This window comes from Camelus bactrianus, chromosome 8 (genome assembly GCF_048773025.1).
Source record: "Camelus bactrianus isolate YW-2024 breed Bactrian camel chromosome 8, ASM4877302v1, whole genome shotgun sequence".
NCBI classification, from domain to species: Eukaryota; Metazoa; Chordata; class Mammalia; order Artiodactyla; family Camelidae; genus Camelus; species Camelus bactrianus.
This window is the reverse complement of record NC_133546.1, coordinates 45,719,828-45,742,741: the sequence shown is the minus strand read 5'-3', so window position 1 is coordinate 45,742,741 and position 22,914 is coordinate 45,719,828. Positions and strand designations below refer to the sequence as shown.

Sequence of the window (22,914 nt, the reverse complement as noted above, 5' to 3'; positions counted from 1 at the left end):
TATTTGATATTTTATTTTTATTTCAACTTTAATTTTTTATCGTGTACCTGAATAGACACTTGAATGGGTACCTGTCCAACATCTGAGAATGCAGAAGAAGGAAAGTAGTCAACGAAATCCATGAAAAGAAAGTAAAGAAACAAGGCATGTGAGAGAGTTCTAAGCCTCTTGAATTAGTCTCAGGCTAAGGATCCCCATTGCTCAATGGAGTGTGATTAGAAGGACATTATTAGAGCTTCGTACTTAAGAAATACTGGGCAGCTGACTAGTGGACTGGAGAAACACATCAGAATGCTAATGATAAATTTATACTCACAGTAGTTCTATTTTCTAATCTAATTGGGATTTCTCTCTTATTCTATTACATGAGTTTAGCTCTTTAACTCAGGAAATTAATATTTTGAAAGCACAGATGCATGTTACATTATTTTTTTCAAATAAAAGAGAAAAACATTTTCTTTGCAAGCACTGGAGCCTTCTTTCTTCTTACTATTCTCTTAGAGAAGCAGGGCAGCATTACATAATAGGAAGAATTAGGGGTCTTCGGTCAAAAATTGGTCTCCAACTGCTGTGGACAAATCATTTCAGCTCTCTGAGCCTCAGTTTTCCCTTCAGGGGATATTAAAACAGATAACTGGAGAGTCTCTTAAGTCCTTTCTAGCTCGAAGAGTCTGTGATTTTAGAAAGCGAGGAGATGTTTCTGAGGAGGGATGAAAAAATATAATAAAAGATGAGGGAGGCAAGAAGAGACAGAATGTAAGAAAAGCAAAGCAAAGGTAGATTTCCCTCCTCACCTTGACCCTGAAGTCCAAAAGGTTAAAGGGATCTCTACTCTGTGTGGGCTTCTCCCAATAACCTTAATTCAAAAGTATACCAGTTCCTTAATTTATCCAGAATAGTCTTTTAAGCCATTTGCAGTGTGCTTCATCAAGGTCTTCAACATGATGAAAAAGCCCTGAAGACATTTTGATAGGTGAACTTAGAAAAGTTTCTTGGTCCTAAATCAAGCTTATATTTTGCTCTCTCAACTCATTAGGATTCATTTCAGGTCAAGTTATCCTTTGAAATATATCTGCAGGTTGTGTGTGTGTGTGTGTGTGTGTGTGTGTGTGTGTGTGTGTGTGTGTGTGTGTGTCCAGAGGCCCGACCTAGGGAAAGAATATTCTTGTTGAGCATACGAAATAGAATTCCCAACCTCCTGTCTCCAGAAGTGGCTTAGAAATTAGTGTCGCTCAGATTCACTCATCTAGTCAACACACCAGGTCCTAAGCTCCCGTGAGAGGAGGCAGGTAAGTAAACGGCAGTTACAGCTCATGGCAAGGGGGTGGTACAGGTGCTGAGGGGGCTCATAGGAGGATGATGCTAGTGACCTATGAGAGTGGCTTGGGCTCAGATGGTGCAGGGGAAAGGGAGAGAAGTAGATAGACTCAAGATATGCTGAAGGAAAACTGACAAGAAAGGGCAATGGACTGCATAAGGAATATAGGGAAAGGCTGTGTTTCTAGTTAGAGCAACTGTGTGGGCATTGGTACCCATTTCCTGAGATGGGGAATAATCTCAGTGTTAGACATGTTGTCTGATAAACTGTAAGTCTTAAATTAAGATATAACTTCTCCAAGGGGTATGTGCATTTAAAAAAGAAAGCTCTCAAGAATCAAAAATGGTGAAGCTAGAATGGTAGACTGGCGGGCACAAATTGTTTGGTTTGGTTTTTTTGAGGGGGTGTACTATTTGTTTTTTAATTTAGATATAATTGACATATAACCTTATACTAGTTTTTCAGATGTATGACATAAGGATTTGATGTTTATCTCTATTGCAAAATGATCACCACAATAAGTGTAGTTAACATTCATCACCATCACAATTTTCTTTTCCTGTGGTGAGCACTTTTAAGATCTACTCTCTTAGCAACTTTCAAATATGCAATACAGTTATTATCAACTATAGTCACCATGCTGTACACTACATCCCCAGGATTTATTTATGTGCTGTCATTTTGGCATCAAGGATTACCTGCATGCCTATGGGTAAGGCTAGTTGGGGCATAATGACCATATTTATGGAGGTAAACACTTCCTCCTCTATCTCCTCTAGTCTAGACACATAACTTTCTTTTAAAAACAAAAAGATTTTGTACTGGTGCTAAGAACCTGAGGTTTGGTGGAGAATTTTCCTTCAGTTGCTCCTGACTACATCTTGACCCAAAAGGCTGGGTAAAATCTATCACGCCCGCAATGGCTTATGGAGCTGACCACCGTTTTCTTCCCAAAGCGGCACCCTATCTCCCACCCCTAAGCCCATCGCCCTCTTGAGGGACAGAGAACAGCTGATACTTCCAAAAAGCTGCCAGCCTCTGTCTCTGGAAAAGGAGCTCAATTCATCTTAAAATCAGGGAGAAGAAGGAGAGGTTGGAATAGGTAGAATTTCATAGTCACAGAGAACAAGGAAGAGAAAGACACTACTCTCTGCCTGAAGCCAGGTTTTCTAGTCCGAGTTTCAGAATCCTCACTTTTTTTTTTCAAATATCCAAGTCCAGTGGTTCCTCCCAAACCCATCCTGAGGAGCACTTTGAATCACAATCCTTGCTCAGTTCAAAAGAATTTGTACCTAAAAATGTTCTTCATAAATTTTTTGTGTGTCTACATGTATGAATATCTACAATTCACTTAGCATTAAAAAGGTCTGAGTTACAACACCAACCCTGAAGAAACTTTTTATTGGTCTCCACTTACTCTGCTGAAATTAGAATATGCAGCCACCAAGTAAACTTGGCTCTGGTTATATTATCGATAAGATCAGTTAATCTAGAGGGAAATCATTGTGATTTTATAGCCAATTTTTAATTTCATATAAAATTAAAGCAGCCAAAGAAACAAAAGCCACTTTATTAAAAAAAAGATACACAATTTTAAATTTTAAATAAAATATAATTGCCTGTGTAACATTAAGTTCCAGTCTCCCTGATGTTTAATAGTTAGTAATTCCTGGTTTCGCCACCTGGGACCTGCCTGTTTCCTGACCTGCACACTGGCGCACCTCACCAGCATGGCCATTAGATCAAAAGCTCTGTGAGGTCAGGCCCAGATCTGTCCTCATCCCTGCAGGAGCCTCAGGGCCTGACACACTGCCTGTCTCGTCTTAGGAGACTAAAAATATCTCTCCAATGACTGAATGAGTGGACACAGTCCAGCACCAAGGCTTTAGGATAAACTGAATCTGGTTGGATTATTTCTGGAGTGGTTGGAAGGAGATAGAATTTAAGGGGTAAATGTGAATCAAAGCAGAGGAAGCCAAAACCAGAGGAGTATCAAATGCCCTTTGTTTTAGGTCCCGCCCCACCACTGCCCCCAGGGGTCTTTATGAGGCCAAAAATAAGAGATAAGGGGAAAGTTCAGGCAAAGGACATCAGGAACTTCTTAGGAACTCCAGTGTGAACAGGGTGAGGATCACAAGGGGCTTGGATATCATTCTTACTGGTGCTGGGCATGTGACACACGGGCCAGTTTTTCTGCTTAAAGATTTAGACTTGATCCCCATAGAAACATTCTTGAAATCAGACTCTTCCTGGGATGGCTTAAATATTTCAAAACAACTTGACAACAAAAATCTTTATAATGAATTATACTGTAGTTAGGGAGACATCAGCTCAAGGCCACATTCTCCAAAGTATATTTTTTATTTTTTCTTAATAACTCCAATAGGGAATTAATAGGGTTTTGTGGAAGGAAAAAGAAAGGTGAGTAAAACAAATGTTAAGCAGATATGTTTCTTGCAGTAATTCTCAGAGCCTTTGACATGTTAATGTACATTATGAATCTCAGAGAGAGACAGAGACAGACAGACAGAGACTGAGAGAAGCATTTCTTAAGACTAGAATTCTGCAGAGCAATTTTTGGGAAAATACTGACTTAGTGAATAATTCCACCTTCCTCTTAAGCACTCTTTGCTAAAAGAGATTCCTTATCTATGTCAACACTTTTCTCTTCAGAAGGCATTTTCTTTTTCTTTGCTTCCTTCCTTTTTTTTTTTTTTTTGTGGCATGGCAAAAGCCCAGATGAAAATGTAAAGACTGGAAATATATATTTTTTCAGTGAGAAAGAAATATTCTTTACTCCTAAGTTTTTGGGTTTTTTTTTTTTTTTTTTGTCTATTGAAGCCAGAACTGGTATTGTTACATATATATGTGTATGTAACAGCCCTTTAGTGATCATCACAAACAGAAAAATATGATGAAACTGCTTTGTGAAAGGACACAAAATTAGAAAAACAATTTACTAAAATATAACTTTTAAAATACTTTAAAAATAAAGCTTAACTATAAAAACAGAGATATAATATGGTTTTATCATCATGTATTTGAAAAGTAGAATGACTCCTTATTTTCACAACTCCTAAGTGTACCATTTTATAACCTGCCCAAGGATTTGATGTGATTTTCTAGCAGCCCCAAAGGTGGTGATATCTGTTCATAAAAGCCTTGATTTGGACTATGTGGGCTACTGAAGTTTTTTCAGACTTTTTCTTATTAAAAAAGATTGCATGGAAGGCCGGCAATGTCATTTAATTGTACTTCCCAGAGGTTTATATGAACAGAACTTACATTTTCTCTTTCTTTGCAATACCAAATTTTTTCCATAGTTAATGAGTATAAAATATTCTCAGAGAAAAAGCCACAAAATTTAGAATTTTTCCTTCTTAAGAAGTCAAAATACAGTAGATTTTCCATTTATTTATCCTTCATTTCACCAAATATTTTCTTACAAATTTCCTGCACCTCTCTTACTTCCTTTTAACAGAAAATTTGTGAGTGATATTAGATAAACACGATTGATAGTGGAATGGGCCTTGGCTCACCATTGCTTGTCAATTAAGAGGTGTTTAATGCAATTTGAAACAAATTTTTGTTTCCTTCTGATAAAATATCCCTGGATTTTCAGAAAATAAATACTAAACTGGGTCCAAGTAAGAAATACGACTTAATCATGGAAACAGGTTTTTGTTCGACCATCATGTACTCGCTTCTTCACTTTGACAGCTGCTTCTCCTCCTTGTGGCATGAAGGAATTCAGCAATAAAGGCAGAGACTCTCCTAAAGGATGGCTGGGGAGGTGGCATGGAAGAAAAGAGAATCCCGGGACTGCAGGACGGAACTGCCTATGCTGTTTTGCAGATTCCCTTCAGTAGGGTTATCCTTGCAAAGCAGACTGAGAAAGTGACTCGATCCTGAACCTTGAGAGCTGTCCTCAGTCCTGTGTGACTTTTCCCTCAAAAAATTGCCCAAACAGCCCATTTTCTAAAAAAGTCTGAATGATGGCCGGATTACAGAGCTGTTGTAGCTCAGAGATGAACTGTGCTTGCTATAATTCCTCTGCCACAGACATCTTCTCCATCGCTCTCCTTCCTCACCACAGTCAATAGGAAAATAGAGGCAAAGATTTTTGCTTAAAAACCATTGCCATCTCAACAGTAGGAGAGGGCATTCTGAAGTGGTTTTCAGTCTCTCAGAAGTGGTATGGTGTGTAGTCAGAATGGCCATTATTCAAAAGTCCACAAATGACAAATGCTGGAGAGGCTGTGGAGAAAAGGGAACCCTCCTATACTGCTGGTGGGAATGCAGTTTGGTGCAGCCACTGAGGAAAACAGTATGGAGATTCTTCAAAAGACTAGGAATAGATCTACCATAGGACCCAGGAATCCTGCTCCTGGGCATATATCCAGAAGGAACCCTACTTCAAAAAGACACCTGCACCCCAATGTTCATAGCAGCACTATTTACAATAACCTAGACATGGAAACAGCCTAAATGTCCATCAACAGATGACTGGATAAAGAAGAAGTGGTATATTTATACAATGGAATACTATTCAGCCATAAAAAACAACAACATAACACCATTCGCAGCAACATGGATGTCCCTGGAGAATGTAATTCTAAGTGAAGTAAGCCAGAAAGAGAAAGAAAAATGCCATATGAGATCGCTCATATGTGGAATCTGAAACAAAACAAAACAAAACAAAAAACACATAAATACAAAACAGAAACAGACTCATAGACATAGAATACAAACTTGTGGTTGCCAAGGGGAAGGTGGGTGGGAAGAGATAGACTGGGAGTTCAAAATTTGTAGATACTGACAGGCATATGTAGAGTAGATAAACAAGATTATACTGTATAGCATAGGGAAATACATACAAAATATTGTGGTAGCTCACAGCAAAAAAAATGTGACAATGAATATACGTATGTTCATGTATAACTGAAAAATTGTGCTCTACACTGGAATTTGACAGAACATTGTAAAATGACTATAACTCAATAAAAAAAAATTTTTAAAAAAGAAGTGTTATGGTGTGAAATTATAAGAAAACCACAAAGCTGTACTGTCTCATTCTGCCCCATCTCAAACCCTGCTCAGGGCATGATTTCCAAACATGAACAATCAGTAGAACTTGTCTTAGACTGTTGCCCCTGCCCAAACACACTAAGCAGTCAGAGCACAAATCTGGATAAAAATAACATTGATGGTAACTGGAATTACCAAATACATTTCATATCTGAGAGGCAGAGACAGCATGGTACACAAAAGATCTGAAGTTTACCTTTAACCACTGAGGCATGGATTCAGCTAGTAGCCATGGTAATTGCCTGGCAAGTCCATTCTGTTGCCCTGTGGCCATCTGCATAATTCATAGTTCTGGAGTGTAATAAAGATTTTTGAGTAGATGAGCAAATAAGATGGGAATCACAATCTAGGATATTAACCTGGTGAGGTGTTAAGTGGTCTGGAAAGAGAGAAAATGGAGTTGACACCAGTGAGGAGATACTGCAATGGTCCCTGTCAGTGGTACTGACAAGTGGGGTACACAATGGGAAGGGAAAGAAGGTTACAGGTAGAGATCTTCTCCAAAGGACTCAGAAGTAGATTGTTTTCAGTGGAGACAGTGGGAAGTGGTTTAAAGTAGGAATCTACCAATTTTGTCTTTTCAAAGGGGTTTCTTTTTTTAGGGATTTGCTCCTCTGTCACTCCATGTTTGGCGAGGCTGCCAAGTTACAGGATTCTGAACACAGAGCGGGAGTAGTGGTAGGAGCAGCCAAGCTCAGAACCTTAGGCCCAGCCAATCATAATCATAGCACCTCGTTCTCTTGGGCACAGTGATTGGTCCAGGGAAGGGCATGTGCCCCAGTGTGGGCCAATTAGAGCCCTTTTCTGAGACTTCAGTTTGGATCTTTTGAGAAGTAGGTGAATGGGGACTGTCAGCAGCCATTTTTTTTCCACTACATGAAGAACACCTGTCTGCAGTAGCAAAGAATGAAGACAACGTAGACAAATGGATAGAGGGTGCATGTGGCAACCTACTTTGAGTTCCTCAGTTCAGTCAAACTTGAAGCTAGACCAATTCCTGGGCTTTCCAGTTATGTAATCCAATAAATCTCCCTTTATGCTAGTCTGAGTTGAGTTTCTGTCACTTGTACAAGACTGACCTAAAAAGAAAAAAGAAAGCAGCTAAATAACATGTTCTTTCTATTAATACACTTAACTTCTAAAAGTCCATAGTAAATTCAATGGAATGAATATTTAAGCAGATTGGTATCTAAGAAATATTTGTTACCAAACTGGACAAATCAAAGGTGTTTAGGGGAGTGTCAAGGAAACCAGTCTTGCTTATTTCTGTTGTTTTCCTTCTTACATTGGTAGTTTTTGCTTTTGAAATTGTAAGGAGGAAGAAAAACAGGGAAAAACAGTCAAGAGAGAAGGAATAGAGAGGCAGTAAAAGGAGGTATGGGAATAGAGAGACGTAGAAGGGAGTGGTGAGAGATGGCGTGGCGTATCAGGGAGCTCCATCCTGGGAGTCAGGGGACCTGGGTCACAGCCTTCGCTCTGCCATGACTACTCCATCTGCTTGGGTGAACCCCTTCGATTAGTTGTAATTTATACACCTGAGAAATAAAGAGGCCTGAAATAAAGGTGATTAAGGTCCCTCTTGGTTCTAACAGTCAATTAATTATTCCAGTGTATCCCTACTTCTAGCAGAGAAATGAAGGAAGCAAGGGAGTAGGGTGCATCACTATTGGATTCACAGCTGTTAAGAGAATGACCTCAGGTTTCCCAAGAAGCCTAGCTCAGAAGGCAGCTGCTCCAATAACCCCCAAACCAGCCTCAGATAACTGAGGCTCTGGAGTTTTCCTGGAAGGGTCAAAACAAGGTCAACAATTATAGGGCTGGAGGTAGAATTAGACCCACGATAGGCTCATGGTTTATAATTCATTAAATATTCATTAGAGTCCCTGGGAAGAGAGGGCAGAACCCACCTAATCTCCTTCTTCTTGCCTTCCCTGACCCATGCTAAATACTGTCAGAGGAGCATACCTGAAACCCATCCAACATAGCAAATGTAGCCTGCCCTGCAGAGACCTGAGCAAACCAGTTTCACACAGGGAAATTCAATAGCCTACTATTATCACAGCCAGGGAGGCAGGGGAGGGGCAGTCCCACCCATCATAGCGATTTAAACAGGAGGAGAGATGAGAAAGAGAGTAAGAGGTAAATAAACTCCAGGAAGGGAAGCTCTACAGAAGTGTGCTCCTGCTCAAAAGTTGGGGTTAAAGGGGCATGTCTGAGAAGAAAGGAGTTTTCTTCTAGCTCTTTTAAACTGTTTTCCCCATTTATAACAAAATAGTCAGCAAGAAGTTTCTCAGTTCTTAGAGTTCTGAGAAGTAAGATCTGATACATGGAAGGTACTTAATAAATACTTATTGAATGAATAAACCAGTTTATGAATGGGCAAATCTGTTGGTCACCAGGTTGACTCTTTTTGCCTTTGATGAATCACAGAAATGGAATGTGCTCCACAGAAGAGAAGGCCTGGTAAGAATGGGGATCCTTGCAGACTCAGCTGAAGCTGATGGTCCCCACTGCGGACTATACAGGCAGAGTCATAATGAGTCACACCACACACAACAGGTACTTCCTTCAGTCAAGGAGCAATTTCAGGGCCCTTCTTTGGGGCCCAGGACCATGTACATGATAGTCCCTGACTTCTGAGAGCTTGCAGTCTAACTGAAGAGACAGTGTCTTAGCCCATATAGAACAATCATATATATCACAATAAATAATCAGCTTTAAGTAATGTAGGGAGAACTATAATTACAATTAGAGTTCAAAGAAAAGAGAGATGAATGGGGTTGGAACAGTATCAGAAGCTCCACTGAAGTGAGATTTGACCTTGACATAGAGAACAGGCAAATGTGCATTCACTTGGGAGAAACCTGGGTTAATTATCTGACCTCTGATCCCAACTGGGTCATCACAGTGCTATTTTCCAGATGCGTGGTCAAGCCCCCTTCCAATCTTCCTTCCATAGTCTGCATGGCCGGCGAGATTTTCATCACCATTAGAACAGAGGGGGTCTTCACAAAGAGCATTGCAATTTGAGTGCTGATGAGGCCAACAGGTTTGATTCTGAAGGTTGTTATTGCTGCCAGGCTGTAACCTAGACATGTGCTGCTTCAAATGTTCCATCAGGAGAATCATCTGGGGAGCGTTAATCCTAAGTGAAACCATCTTTTTTTTTTTTTTTTAACATTTTTTGATTTATAATCATTTTACAATGTTGTGTCAAATTCCAGTGTTCAGCACATTTTTTCAGTCGTTCATGGACATATACACACTCATTGTCACATTTTTTTCTCTGTGAGTTATCATAACATTTTGTGTATATTTCCCTGTGCTATACAGTATAATCTTGTTTATCTATTCTACAGTTTTGAAATCCCAGTCTATCCCTTCCCACCCTCCACCCCCTTGGCAACCACAAGTCTGTATTCTCTGTCTATGAGTCTATTTCTGTCCTGTATTTACACTTTGTTTTTGTTTGTTTGTTTGTTTTTGTTTTTGTTTTTTAGATTCCACATATGAGCGATCTCATGTGGTATTTTTCTTTCTCTTTCTGGCTTACTTCACTTAGAATGACATTCCCCAGGAGCATCCATGTTGCTGCAAATGAAACCATCTTGATTACAAAGGAAGAGACAACACCGTATCATTTAACTGCTGAACCTTACAATGAAACAAAGCAGCATTAATGTTCTCTGCCTGTAATGCCACAGTTTAAGCAGTTAATCTTATTTTAGCTGAATGACATGTTCATTACAGCAAATAAGTAGCAATGTGTGGGATTACTGAAAGGAAAGATAAATTAAACCAGTTATAGGCATCATGCTGATTTTAACTGTCCGATTTAACTTGGTATTTTTCAACAGTCAGATCTAATGTACACTCACTTAGCAGAGATTAAGCAGATGGGACTCTTGCCGGAAAAGATCTGATGTATAATTTTTTTAGATGCTCATTTTAAAGGCAGCAGTCCATGATAGTCAGAACTGCTTAAGCCTGGAATCGTCCATTCTTAAACTGGAGGGTTCCTGAATGGTAAGAGAGTACATCTCTGTTTCATTAAACAGTTATGTTTTCATCATTTATACTTTTCAACGGCAGCTGAAGGACTTTTCCTCAAGGTCTCAAACATCCTTCTGAGTGAACCTGCTACAAAGACACCTTCCAAAATGGTGTGTAGTTCAGGAATAGATTCTCTCTCATTTACATGTGCTTTCTTCAAACAAGTGTTACTCTGACTCTAAAAACCATTCACTGAACTATGGGTAAAAGAGGGAAAGGAGATATGGTCTCTGAACTGGAGATGATTACAATCCATTTGGGGAAAGAGGGATCATAATCCTAAACATGAGGAACCTAGGAAACAATGTGAGAGGGTGTCTAATCAAGTGCCAAACTGCATAGTGCCATCTGTGTTTAGTACGGTTCTGAAGGAAAAAGACTAGTATTTTCTGAGCAGTGTGAGCAGTATGAAGTACCAGGTACTGGGCATTGCGCGGTAGGTTCCTCATAAACCTAGTCTCGTTTAATTTGCACAGTGATTTTGTGAAGCCAATATTATTACCTCTCATTTGTCCAAGGAAGAGGAAGAGGAAGTAAATTGCTTGTCCAAGGAAGGGGAAAAGCAGGAGTTTAAACCCAGGCCTGGTTCTAAAGTCCTTGCTTTTTCCTTTACGGCAAGCTGCTTCCTTAAGAAATATGAAAGAGTCAAGAACAGAAGAAAATCCTAAAAGATGTCATAAAAGGAGTGGAATTGGATCTGATTCAGAATGTACCTTCAATCCAACTTAAAAAACAGCAAAATCTTTGCCAGTAAAGATTGGCAGTCAATTTTACCTCCAGGAACAGCCTAAAGAAATAATCTTCTTTCTAGATAATTTAATGACCTTAAGACATTTTAACTTGAAGAATCCTCTCTTGACTTTTATGCCATTGTTACGTGTTTTCATTAAATATAAGTATATTTTAACCCCCCAGGGCATTATTATTGTATACAGTCAATGATTATTTAGCTTTATTCATCTATTTTATCCTTTTCATTCATCTTTTCTTCTTGCACCCCTGGGTTTCCACCGAGGTTCATATCACTTCTGTCTGAAGAACTGTCTTTAACATTACCTTTAATACAGGACTGCTTGTGATAATTCTCTCAGTCTTTATGCCCAGAGATGCCTTATTTCCCTTTTTATGTTGGAGAACATTTTTTTTTCCACTGGGCGTAGAATTACGGATTGTCAGTTACTTTCTTTCAGCACTTTGAAAATACTCCATTTGTCTTCTAGCTTTCAATATTTCTTTTGAAAAACCAAATTATGTTTAATTATTACTCTTTTAAACGTAATGTCTTTTTTTTTTCTCTAGTTGTATATATGTATTTCTCCTTGGTTTTCATTTACTATGAATGTGACCAGGTTTTTCGGTTTGTTTTAAATTCTGTTTGGGCTTCTTAATTTGTGAAAATGTTTTTCACCTGTTTATCTTTTCAAAAATTGTTTCAGTCCTATTTTCTCCCTCCTTTATTTCAAGGACTCTAAATACATTTAGATTAAATCTTCTCATGGCATCCCCTATATCTCTTACCCCTCATCTGTGTTTCCCAAAACTTTCTCTCCATATTTCCTTCTGGAAATATTATTCAAATATACTCTTAATCATCTCTTCAACTATATCTTATTGACTGTAAAACTTCCATTGAGTTAATTTCAGCTACTAAATTTTTTTTGTTTTGAGATTTGGTTACTTTTTATAGTTTCCATAATTATCAATCTCGTTTTTTTGTTTTATGTCTTTACCTATTAAATGAAGTGCAGAGCAGTTTGCTGTCAAGTAAAAACCTAGAGCTGACAGCAAAGAAGCAATCAGTGAGTCCCAATCCCACTTAGGATATAGAAAGCCAAGAAGCACTGCTCCTACAAACTGTTTTGCTTTGAGCACAGTACAGGAGGAAGAGTAGCAGTCAAAACGGTAAGAGGAAAAAAAACTGAAATTTTAACAAATGCTTAAAACACCATGTATGGGCTGGTGTGACAGCTTAGAACCCCTGGGAGCCACAGAAAAGAGGAAATTCTGCCCTTGGTTCAGAGCTCTTTTCCATAGGCCTCCACCGGGTGTTCAAGAAAGACTGGGGGCAGATCAGGAGAACTGAATGGCCCTCCTTTTGGCGACACAAGCATGAAGATGACAATCACCTACCTCTGGGGGAGATCCACTTATACGTGGATTTTTTTTCAATAAATATACAAAAATATATGTGTAGAAAATTTTGTGCAAGACTTGTACTGAAGTGGATAGGTTATCTTTACATAGGCATAAGGTGAATGATATATACAATAATAATAATTTTCTTTCTGTTTTATAACTGCCTTCAAAGAATTACATAACTGTACAGTATGCTGCTCTCTTTCAAAACTGGAGACCCTGTGTATCAGTCTATCATCACAGGGAAGTGTTTTTTTTTTTTAGTAACATCTTTCTTTTTTTAAGGCACTGTTCTCATGCATTTTGGCAGGGGGGTTTATTAGGCTTATTTAATTACTTTTTTAATGGAGGTACTGGGGATTGAACCCAGGACCTGGTGCTTGCTATACCCTCCCCTGGGCAGTGTTTTTTTAAAAATACACAATTATGTTTCCAATACTGTGTTATAAATATGACTGTAATACTGTAATACTGTAAAACTTTATAACAACTTATTAGTGTCTAGGCAAGGCTACCATGAAGCAATTGTATCGATTATACTAGGCTACTGTAAAGCAATCATATAGCTGTTCCTTTATTATCAATGCATGAATTGTTATACCTGTAAATAAGTATAAATCTCTTTTTCACTTTCTTTTCACTTTTGATGTCTAGTGTTAGTAACACATATAACATCTGCAATGTTTTGTATCATAAAAGACAATATTGATGTAGGTACTGACAGACAATTCATCTTGTAAATAGATGACGAACTTACAGAATCAATAAATACAGTACAGTACTGTAAACATATTTTCTCTTCCTTATGATTTTCTTAACATTTTCTTTTCTCCAGCTTATTTGATTGTAAGAACACAGTGTATAATACATATAACTTACAAAATACGTGTTAATCGACTGTTTATATTATCAGTAAGGCTTCCAGTAAACAGTAAGCTATTAGTAGTTAAGTTCTGGGGAGGTCAAATGTTATACGTGGATATTCGACTGCTTAAGGAGTCAGTGACCCTAGCCCCCATGTTGTTCAAGGGTTAACTATACTGGAAAATTTAGACTTCACCACAATCTCATTTTTCGTGTTGGTGAAGTTAATCAAGGCTAAGAAAAAAAATGGTGGCACTATGGAAACAGGAATAAACGACTTGGCTTAGACAAATGCAAGGAGCTAGGATGGACTTGAAAGCCAAAGTGATGTAGATATGCCTCTTGAAATCAGACTATCAATAGTCTAGGACCCTAAGCCCAAAAGAAGGTTTTCCAGAGCCTAACTAGGTCAGAGACTGCATTCTCTAAATCACTTTTAGCATGTGGGGCTGGCTACAAGCAGAATTGCAGTGTCCATCCAAACAACTATCCCTGGTGCTTCAAAGATATGGAATGAGTGGTGCAGATTTGGTGACAATAGCCAAATTACAGAGGACACTTCCTATGACTCCATCTATTGTGGTATTAGGAGACAGGGAGAAAAAGTGAACAAAGAATCCCTTGATACAGAGGACATAAATGTAGAAAGGGAGCCAAAGCAGCTAAACACCACTTCATGCTGCTCCTGAGATGTTGGGTTAGAGCAAGGAGTAAGTCCTGAGTGGATAGTGGCAAAGTGTGCCAAACAGTGTAATGTCAAGCAGAGCTTTAGCCTTTACATAATAGCCATCATTTCCCAAAAGCCTCCCCCCAGTAAACATACAATCTTCTAATACACAGTGAATTTGCCATGCACATACAGCTTCAAGATGAGTGACCCCCAAATCCCCTTTACCGTATAGATTGTTATCTCTAGGTTGCTCCTATACAAACATTTGGGAATCACAGGGTGGAGGTGTTAGGGAAGAGGAGATTCAATCTGGAGATTCTACTTGCTCACTCGCCCTCTTTATATCCTTATGCTAGCTGTTTGCCCACACAATACTAATTAATTCTCCAAGCCTATAGGAGACAAGTAATTAGAGATAGCAGGTATGCAAGTGCTGTGGGGAATGTTGGATTTTGACTGGTAAGAGTCGCTGAGTTGTACAAATAAATAGTGTGCCTTCTTTAGTGAACAGGCAAGATATACAGAGGATTTTTAAACACCAAGGTCAAGCCCTTTGTATCTCAATTCTTATTATATCACTGGCGAGAGTACTAAACATCAATGTAGAAAATGAGAAAAGGGAAGAAATAACTGGTCTGCTCTGGAAACAGAAATGGCTGCAAGGCTTTCTGTTGTGGGCCCCTGCCTCTAAAGATACACGATACGGTGACGAGAAACCTTCCCTTAAGTTCTCCTGAATACTCTTCTGTTTCAGAAGGCAGACAGGATACGCTAATAATTTTCATTCCTGCCTATCTACACTCTAATTGTCTACAATAATTCCAGAAATTATAACTGTTGAATTGTTTTTCACTTCCAATGTTACTGGACAAATCTTTTGGATAAAATCCTGATATTTAAGTAAGAAAATGAAGGAATTTCTACAATATCCACCTAAAATGAGTTTATCATTTCTTTTAAAGGTTTGAAATATTTTGATTGCATTTCAGTACAGGAATAAATTTTTTAAAAATACCTCTGTTTATCTTAGAAAAAACAGGGTTTAAAATCAGTATTGAAACCTCCATACTTTAAGAAACATGAATCAGTCGTAGTAACTTTTAAAAGCTCTCTTTAGTTTCAGGAGACAAAGAAAATCACTGGCCATTAAATGTGTTATACTTATGACTAATATTTATTATATTCAGTGTAATAGTACAGAGCAAGCAAACTTGGTAGAGTTGCAACTTTTACGTGCCACATATATAATTCAGCACTGGCTAAAGCCCTTTTTATAATCAATATGATCATTTTATGGGATTTTTACAAGATAAGCAGAGTGGAACAGTAGCAAAACATTTGATTAGGCATCTCAAATCTCAGTTTTAGAGTTAATTGTCAAATAATGACTAAGTTATAAATAAAGATTTCTATGATGTTCTGCTTCCTTAGTTAAGAAGATAGGAAATGAGTGAATTATTAGAGTGAATCCATACAGCGGATAGAAGGCTGGATTAAGTGGTCTTCAGGGATCCACCCAGCTCTAGGATTTTATGACCAAATGACCTCTACAGTTTCTTCTAGCTCAGAAAACATATGTACTTAGAACATAATTTTTCCCATTTTAAAGTGTTACGTAGGTTACTAGTATATTGTTGCTTTCACAATTTGTTGCTGGTGATGTCTATTATTTATCTGATGTCAAGTCTTTAGTCAGAAATCCAACCCCAACTACAATGTCATTCTGGGAAAACATTTCACTTTATAAGGAGTACATTGCAGTAAAAAGTAGAGCCCATCCATGAAACATTAGAAAATACTGTCCCACAAAAGTAACATTTACCAACTAAACTCTGGTGTTATTTATTGATTTAGAGTTACACTTTAAGATAGCTGATGCTATTTCTACCTCTTAAATCCGACAACAACAACAACAACAACAATAATAATAATAATCCAAAAGTACATTTTTATTTGCAGCAAAATTATAAGATAGATGGTACTTTTAAAGTAGGCATTTAAATTCAATACCAGAAAAACTAAAATGTGATGTTTAATTATATATGAAGTTTTTAAAATGTACTTAAAAATCAAATACAGCACTGCAATTTCCTTAAGCTACTTTCTTTATTTCCAAGTGTCAAAAAGTAAAGATGTTCTTGTGCACATACATATGCTACGAGTCTAGGAATTCAGAACTATGCAAAGAATTTTTCAACACAACTTAAAAATGAAATATTTACACACTTTACAGTGTAATGCTTAATACTGATTTTGAAATCTATTGCTGATGCTACTTTTAATGGCAATGACTCAACCAGAAAAATACTAAAGGCTGCTTTTTCTTTTGTAAAGTGCTTATTAGCAACCATATCCAAAGGCAATGGTTTTTAGAAATCTGTAATATTAAAAGGTGCTCAAAGAGTCACTACTTACAGAATTGAATATGCCATTTTGTAACTTTGCACATGTAAACTGATTTTATCTGCATTAATGAAAGATTGCTTTCAATGGCCCTCAACTATATACTTCAAATCAAGATAGTGCTATTAGCATCAGCAGTGTGAACAGTAACAGCAGAACAAAACTCAGCACATTTTAAATGGATCACAGCAGACTAGAAAAACTATAACTAACAGCTTTTGGATATGTTACATATGTAAGGATAAGCCTTCTCTTTCACCCTGCATATATAGTAAACATTTAAAAAATAATAAAAAACACTTTCTTGTCTCTATAATAGCATTGTACAGTGTATGAAGGGATTCAAATTCTTGTACCAATAAATTAAACTCGTTTCTATATAGAGCAGCCTTGATATTCTCCAACATTTAAAACAATATTTTCACCAAGACAGTGAGAAGGAATTAACAAATAAAACACCTAACACTGAAAACCTAAGGGGAAAAAAATGTGAATAATTCTGAAATGATGATTTTTTTGGAAAGGTTGATATAAACATTCCAAAATAGAATTTGTTTTCTGTGCATGATATATCTGACTTAATTTCAATCATATATCACTTTTATCTGATTTAAATAATTTAGAAAAAATAAGCATCATCTTAACTGACCTGCTTTCTGTATCAGATTCTCATTCTGACTCATGCCCCCAGTATGAGCCATTCAACAGTCTTATAGTGAGCATCCTTTCAGGTCCGAGTCTATTTTCTGAAGCTTAAGCTTTTTTTACAACTCCTTTCTCTCCCCACAAAAACTCCCCATATATCCCAAGAGAAATTTATATTAAAAAATTACAATTTAAATACAGTGTGATAATGCTACATTTGATTTAAAGTAGTAATAAATTATAAATTGCCAAATAACTTAATGTAATTCACAATGCAAATCCCTAGTATAAAAAGAATCCATCTTGCCCTGAATGTAATAAAGCAGTCCAGTGATTTCAAATTACTTATGAAATAAAGGCAAAAATAAGGTGTAAAATACTATTTATAAAAGTCAAGTAAGAAACCAGTTACCATAAATCTTTCTACAAAGATAAATGAAATGTGCCTTCATACTTCTAAAAATTGTAAGGGGGGAGTATAATTAGTGGTTTCAAAACTGACTTTAAGGAAACTAGAGATTGAATTACACATTATTTGTAATGTATGACATATTAAATATATATGTGACAATAATACTGCAATGGTGAGTGATTTAATCTTTGGATCTGCTACTTTTTGGCATTTGAATTTTTTTCCAAAATCTTTGCTATAACTGATTAATTTTTAAATGTTAAGTTTCCAAAAACTTTGCTACTTGAGATACCATGTTAATAGGGAGATACCAGAAGTCTCAAATAGTAAATATGCCTACAAAACAAAATAAAGATTGTTCTTGCATCTTTTGTTATTGTAACAAATACACTTCAAAATAGACAACATTGCTATGCCTGGAAATTAAGAATACCCAAACCCTTAAAAAGGGACTGGAAAAGAAAAGAAAAATTGAAAATTCTTATTTAAAATAAATCTGAAGTCCTTGCATTTCTTAAGAACTTGATTTGTCAAATCATAGTTTATCTTCCTTTGTACCAAGCTGTGTCTTCCACCATTCATCCATGGGATACGATGTTAATCTCCACTTCATAGGTTTCAGTTTGAATTTTCTTGAACATTTGCAAAGCTTGCACTAGACTTGAGACGTTTGGCTAAATAAATCAAAAGTATTATATTTTAATTTAATTTTAATTCTCTAAATATGATTATTTATCATTTTTATGTAAACTATAGTATTCATCTATTAACTCTGCTTGAATCTGAATAGATTCAGTATTATAAGAATTAAAACCTAAGTCTATTTTTTCCTATCGACCTCAAAAAACTTAACTTTGCTAGAAGCTGCACATGACTTTGTTAGAAGCAGCACCAAATAAAATAGACAATTTATATAAACTTGAACACCACAATCTTAAATATGTAATATAAGTGAAAGTACTCTGTTTAAAAAAATGAAAGTGCTATAAGGTAAAATAATAAAATTATATATTTAAAAGTCTAAGTTAGAAATCCAAATCTAAATTTCTCTTAATTCAGTGAAAGAACTCTGTAATGTTAAACAAAACAAAACATTTAAATGGCTTACAGAGAAAACTGAGTTGTACATTACACACATGTGCAAACATATATAGCTGCTAATAAAATATATACAATCAATTTTGATCATGATGCTAATGGGACTCAGTCATTAGAGTTAATAAAGTCATGGTTATTTGGCTTTGTAATATGTTTTGTAGTTATAGTTAAAGATAAATGTTTCTCATGTTCCAGAAATCAAAAACAACCATGCCATAGTGAAAGTATCTTACACTAGATAAATAGGAATCTCTCTACTTCAGAGGTTCTCAACACTAGTGTAGAGGTTATGATGTAAGAGGCCTACAGTGGGCCCCAGGCATTTGTTTTTTGTTTAAATTTTTTTTAAAGCTCTGCAGACAATTCTGATATCTGGTCAAGGATGAAAACCACTGTTCTAGTTTCTATCAGGGTCCCCTCTGACAACCAGTGTAAGTGCAAGATGACAACGTAACTTCCTGGACCAGTATATTGCTGCAGCCTAACCTTAAAAACAACTTTAACTCAAAAACAGCTTAAACTAAAAGTATACTCTTTAAGTCTTCAGTGGATTTAGAAGGTAAACTAAATGAAAAGTTTTTGTCTTAAATTAGGTTGTTTAAAATTATTAAAAGTAATGCAGTTTCTCACTAACTACCAAGTTTATTAAACTAACCAGGTAGCAATACCAATTAGTACATATACCTACAACTTCCTTGCTTCCTTATTCTCTATCTGATTATTCCCTACATCCTTCAAAATTCTACCCCAGGGATAATCTAGTGGTGAATTCCAACACCCCTAATGCAGAGTTCACCTTATCCTCCTCTGTGGTCCAATCACACTGTATATACCTCTACTACATTTGTTGTAATAATTGGATTATGGTCAGTATGTTCTTCGAGGGTATCCACTGTGCCTTGTTCCTTTTTTAAATCCTTAATTCCTACCATAGGACTTGATGAATGGGATCATATAAAATGGTGGCATAAAGAAAAGTAAATTAAAATGTCCATGAGGTAACAGCACAAGAACTGTTTGCCTACACCAGCATTTCTTTAAGTTCATCATTTAACTCATAAACAATGCTTCTGTGAAACATTAATAGGTATTATGCAAAGGTTCTATTGTCAAGTTTGGGGAATGTAATCTCAGAGGCCTTAGTTTATTTTCAGGTACATTATGAAGCTCATGAAAATGATTTTCACAGGACTAGTATTTGGAGGAAAACACTCCAGGAAATGCTACCTTTAAGTATAAAGTATAATGTTCTTTTATTCAACAAATATTTTTGAGCACCTACTATGGGCCAGGTATTTTCTGGATGCTGGTGATATATTAATGAGCAAGATAAATAAAATCTTTTTTCTGATTGAGTTTATAGTCAAGTCAGGGTAGACAAACAAGTAAGGTAGAAAATAAGTGGAAAAGGTAGTTTAAGTAGTGATTAAGTGCTATTAAAGAAGGATGCATAAAAATTAAAAGAAGGGTGTATTCTTAGGTGGGGGGGTCATAAAAGGTCTCCTTGTGTAGTAACCTCTGACCTAAGGCCTGGGTGACAAGGAACCACTCAAGGAAAGTGGGGAGGACAAGTATAAGAGCCTTGGAAAGAGGGGAGTGGGAATTATCTTGGTGTTTGAGAAGAGCAGAAAAAAGGCTCCACTGCTTACATACAGTATCACTGGCTAAGAGGGGGTGGATGCAAGATGTTTAGGAAGGTGGATTGGGGACCAGGTCACCTGCAGCTCAGAGAGCAGACCCTGGAATAAGTTTAGTTTTTATTCTAGGTGCAACAGGGACACAGGAAGAATTTCAAATGGGAGAGGAGCATGGTAAAATTTGTGTTTAAAAGTTTACTCTAGCCACTATATGGAGAATGGATTATGGGGGGTCAAGAAATGGAAGCAGGTACACTGGTTAAGGGACCCCTGCATTAGTGCAGATAAGAGACGATGATGGCCTGAGCTCTAAGGTGTCACTGGTGGAGGTAGAGAAGAGATAACTTAAGATATATTTTTGGAAATAGAGCTGGCAATACTAGCTGATGAATTGAAAAGGGGTGCAGACGGGAATGTGGGAATGAGGAAATAAAAGAAAAGAAGAAGAATTAAGAAGTTAAAAGACAACAAGATTTGTAGCTTGTACAAGCAGATGAGTGGTAGTGACTTTTCCTGTGAAAACAATCAATCAATCAAAGAAACAAAACACTGATCAGAAGTAGTATATATCTTCTGCAGAGATAAATACACTTGCAAAGCAAATAAAATGCTAAACTTTAAAAGTACACCAAGCCCTGAAAAGTAAATTTTCACAACAGTGAGGTCCCTTCAATGTTTTGTTATTATTCTAAATAAGTGCTTTTAGGACTGAGTTATTACATATTTACAGAATGCTGGCAATCTTCAAAATGCTTTACTAAATATACCCATGATAAAGACCCTTTCCTCTAGTAGCTAGCTTTTTGAGGTGACAAGCATTACAAATTTAGTTCAAACTGATCTACAAATAACCTGTTTTTTTGTTTTTAAAGTTAGATACATTAGAAATGAAGTTAGATAAATCATGAAGTGCTGGAAAGAAATTTACAGAAAGGAAAGGAATCAATAGGTATTGAGCATGTGCTAAACATCAAGTAACTTTCTTGCAACTACAATTTCAATTTGTTCCTAAACAAACTGTCTGTGTGTAAGCTACAGTTTCTCTCTGCCTGCTGCTCTATTAGGTGGCTCTGCCATGGCTCTAATGGGCCTAAGAACTCCCTACTATGTATCTCCCTACTATGGCCATTTCAGGTCTGCACAGCCTTTGCAGCTATTCCTTTGTTGATGTCAACCTTATTCCAGGGAATCTAGCTTTCTCAGTTAAAGCATCAAAGATACTGCATGTTGATCTTTGATTATAAAGTCACTTATAAACTTACACATCTCTGCCATTAGTGAGCAAAGCTGTAAAATTTGAAGGAAAGAGCTGTTTTAGGGTAATATAGTTTGAGTTCTCAGAGTATATATCATTTCTAAAAAGGAGCAGATTTTTTAAAATACAGGTTTTTATCTAAATAAATGAACAATTGTAAAAAAAAACTTACGTAGAATGAGTTTGCGTTTCTTTTGCTCTGAGTGAAGAAAGCTACTAAGGTAGAATACAACAGGTAGAAAGAGAATGAACACAGAAACAGCAATTACAGGCACTGTGTCACTGCAAAGGACTGAACAGTTGAAAGTTCGACTCCACAGTTTTCGAGTAATATTCATCTGGAACAATAACAAATAATGTTACTCTATTTTAAATTTAATTTGTCTTGTCTTCAATTTCATAAAATTATTTTGTTAACAACAAGAACCCAGAATTTAGACTAAACATACATCCCTAAAAAATTATATTAATAGTTGAGGACAATTTCTTCTACCAGGGAAATAAGTTGGTTCACAATTAGTCATTGTATAAATTTACATCCATATAGACATTTCATATTTTAAATTCATAATACTGTCCAAAAAATGTCAACTTTTCACAGAGTTCAGAGAACTTATATCATAGGAATATAGTTAGACCATGCTTCATTCATTAAAAATTTAAAGATTTAAAGGGGTAACTATGCCAGGTAATGGATGTTAATTAACTCAACTGTGGGAATCCTTTCACAATGTTTATGTACATCAAATCATAACACGGTATGCTTTAAATATATTACAATTTTGTCAATCACACGTCAATTAAACTAGGGGGAGGAGAAGGCTCACAAAAACAAAATATTTTTTCATATGTTACCTATATAATATCACTGAGGTTGTTGCAATATTTTTAGATGGAAATAAAAATATCAACTTCATAGGGCTTCTCTTCAAGAGATGATTGTATGAAATGCTTAATATCTTACCTAAGATACTATGAAAGATTCATACTCATGGCTAGTTATTTTTAAGTACTTAACAGCTAATGAGCCATGGAAACTTTATTAGACAATATCAACATCTTATTTAGTAGCATATGTTAGATACATTTAGGGGCAGCAGTACCTCAGTTTCTCTTAGGTCAAGGCTTCTGCCAAACAGGCTAAGTGATGTAAGGAAATTATCAAATTTAATGTAGAAAACTGTTCTTGCCTGGATTTTGTTTAACTTAGATATGGTTTACAAATGGTGCATTGTATGTTTTAAGTTTTGCTTACTGCAAGATGATGTTCTAAAATACGTGGCCAGGTTGATTTCCTGTATAATCCAACTTATGTCATAGAATCAATATTCATTT

General features: G+C 36.4%; 1 protein-coding gene across 1 annotated transcript in view; it reads right to left on the bottom strand.

Annotated features, from left to right (window-relative positions):
- Positions 1-16,057: 16,057 nt before the first annotated feature.
- OSTM1 (osteoclastogenesis associated transmembrane protein 1) overlaps positions 16,058-22,914 on the bottom strand; it is a 31,994-nt gene continuing 25,137 nt past the window's right edge. Inside the window, exons 5-6 of the mRNA XM_045524544.2 lie at positions 21,752-21,917; positions 16,058-18,263 (exon numbers count right to left, since the gene is read on the bottom strand). Of these exons, the coding sequence (XP_045380500.2) occupies positions 18,208-18,263; positions 21,752-21,917 (222 nt within the window). The 3' untranslated portion in view covers positions 16,058-18,207. The remainder of the gene's footprint in view (positions 18,264-21,751; positions 21,918-22,914) is intronic.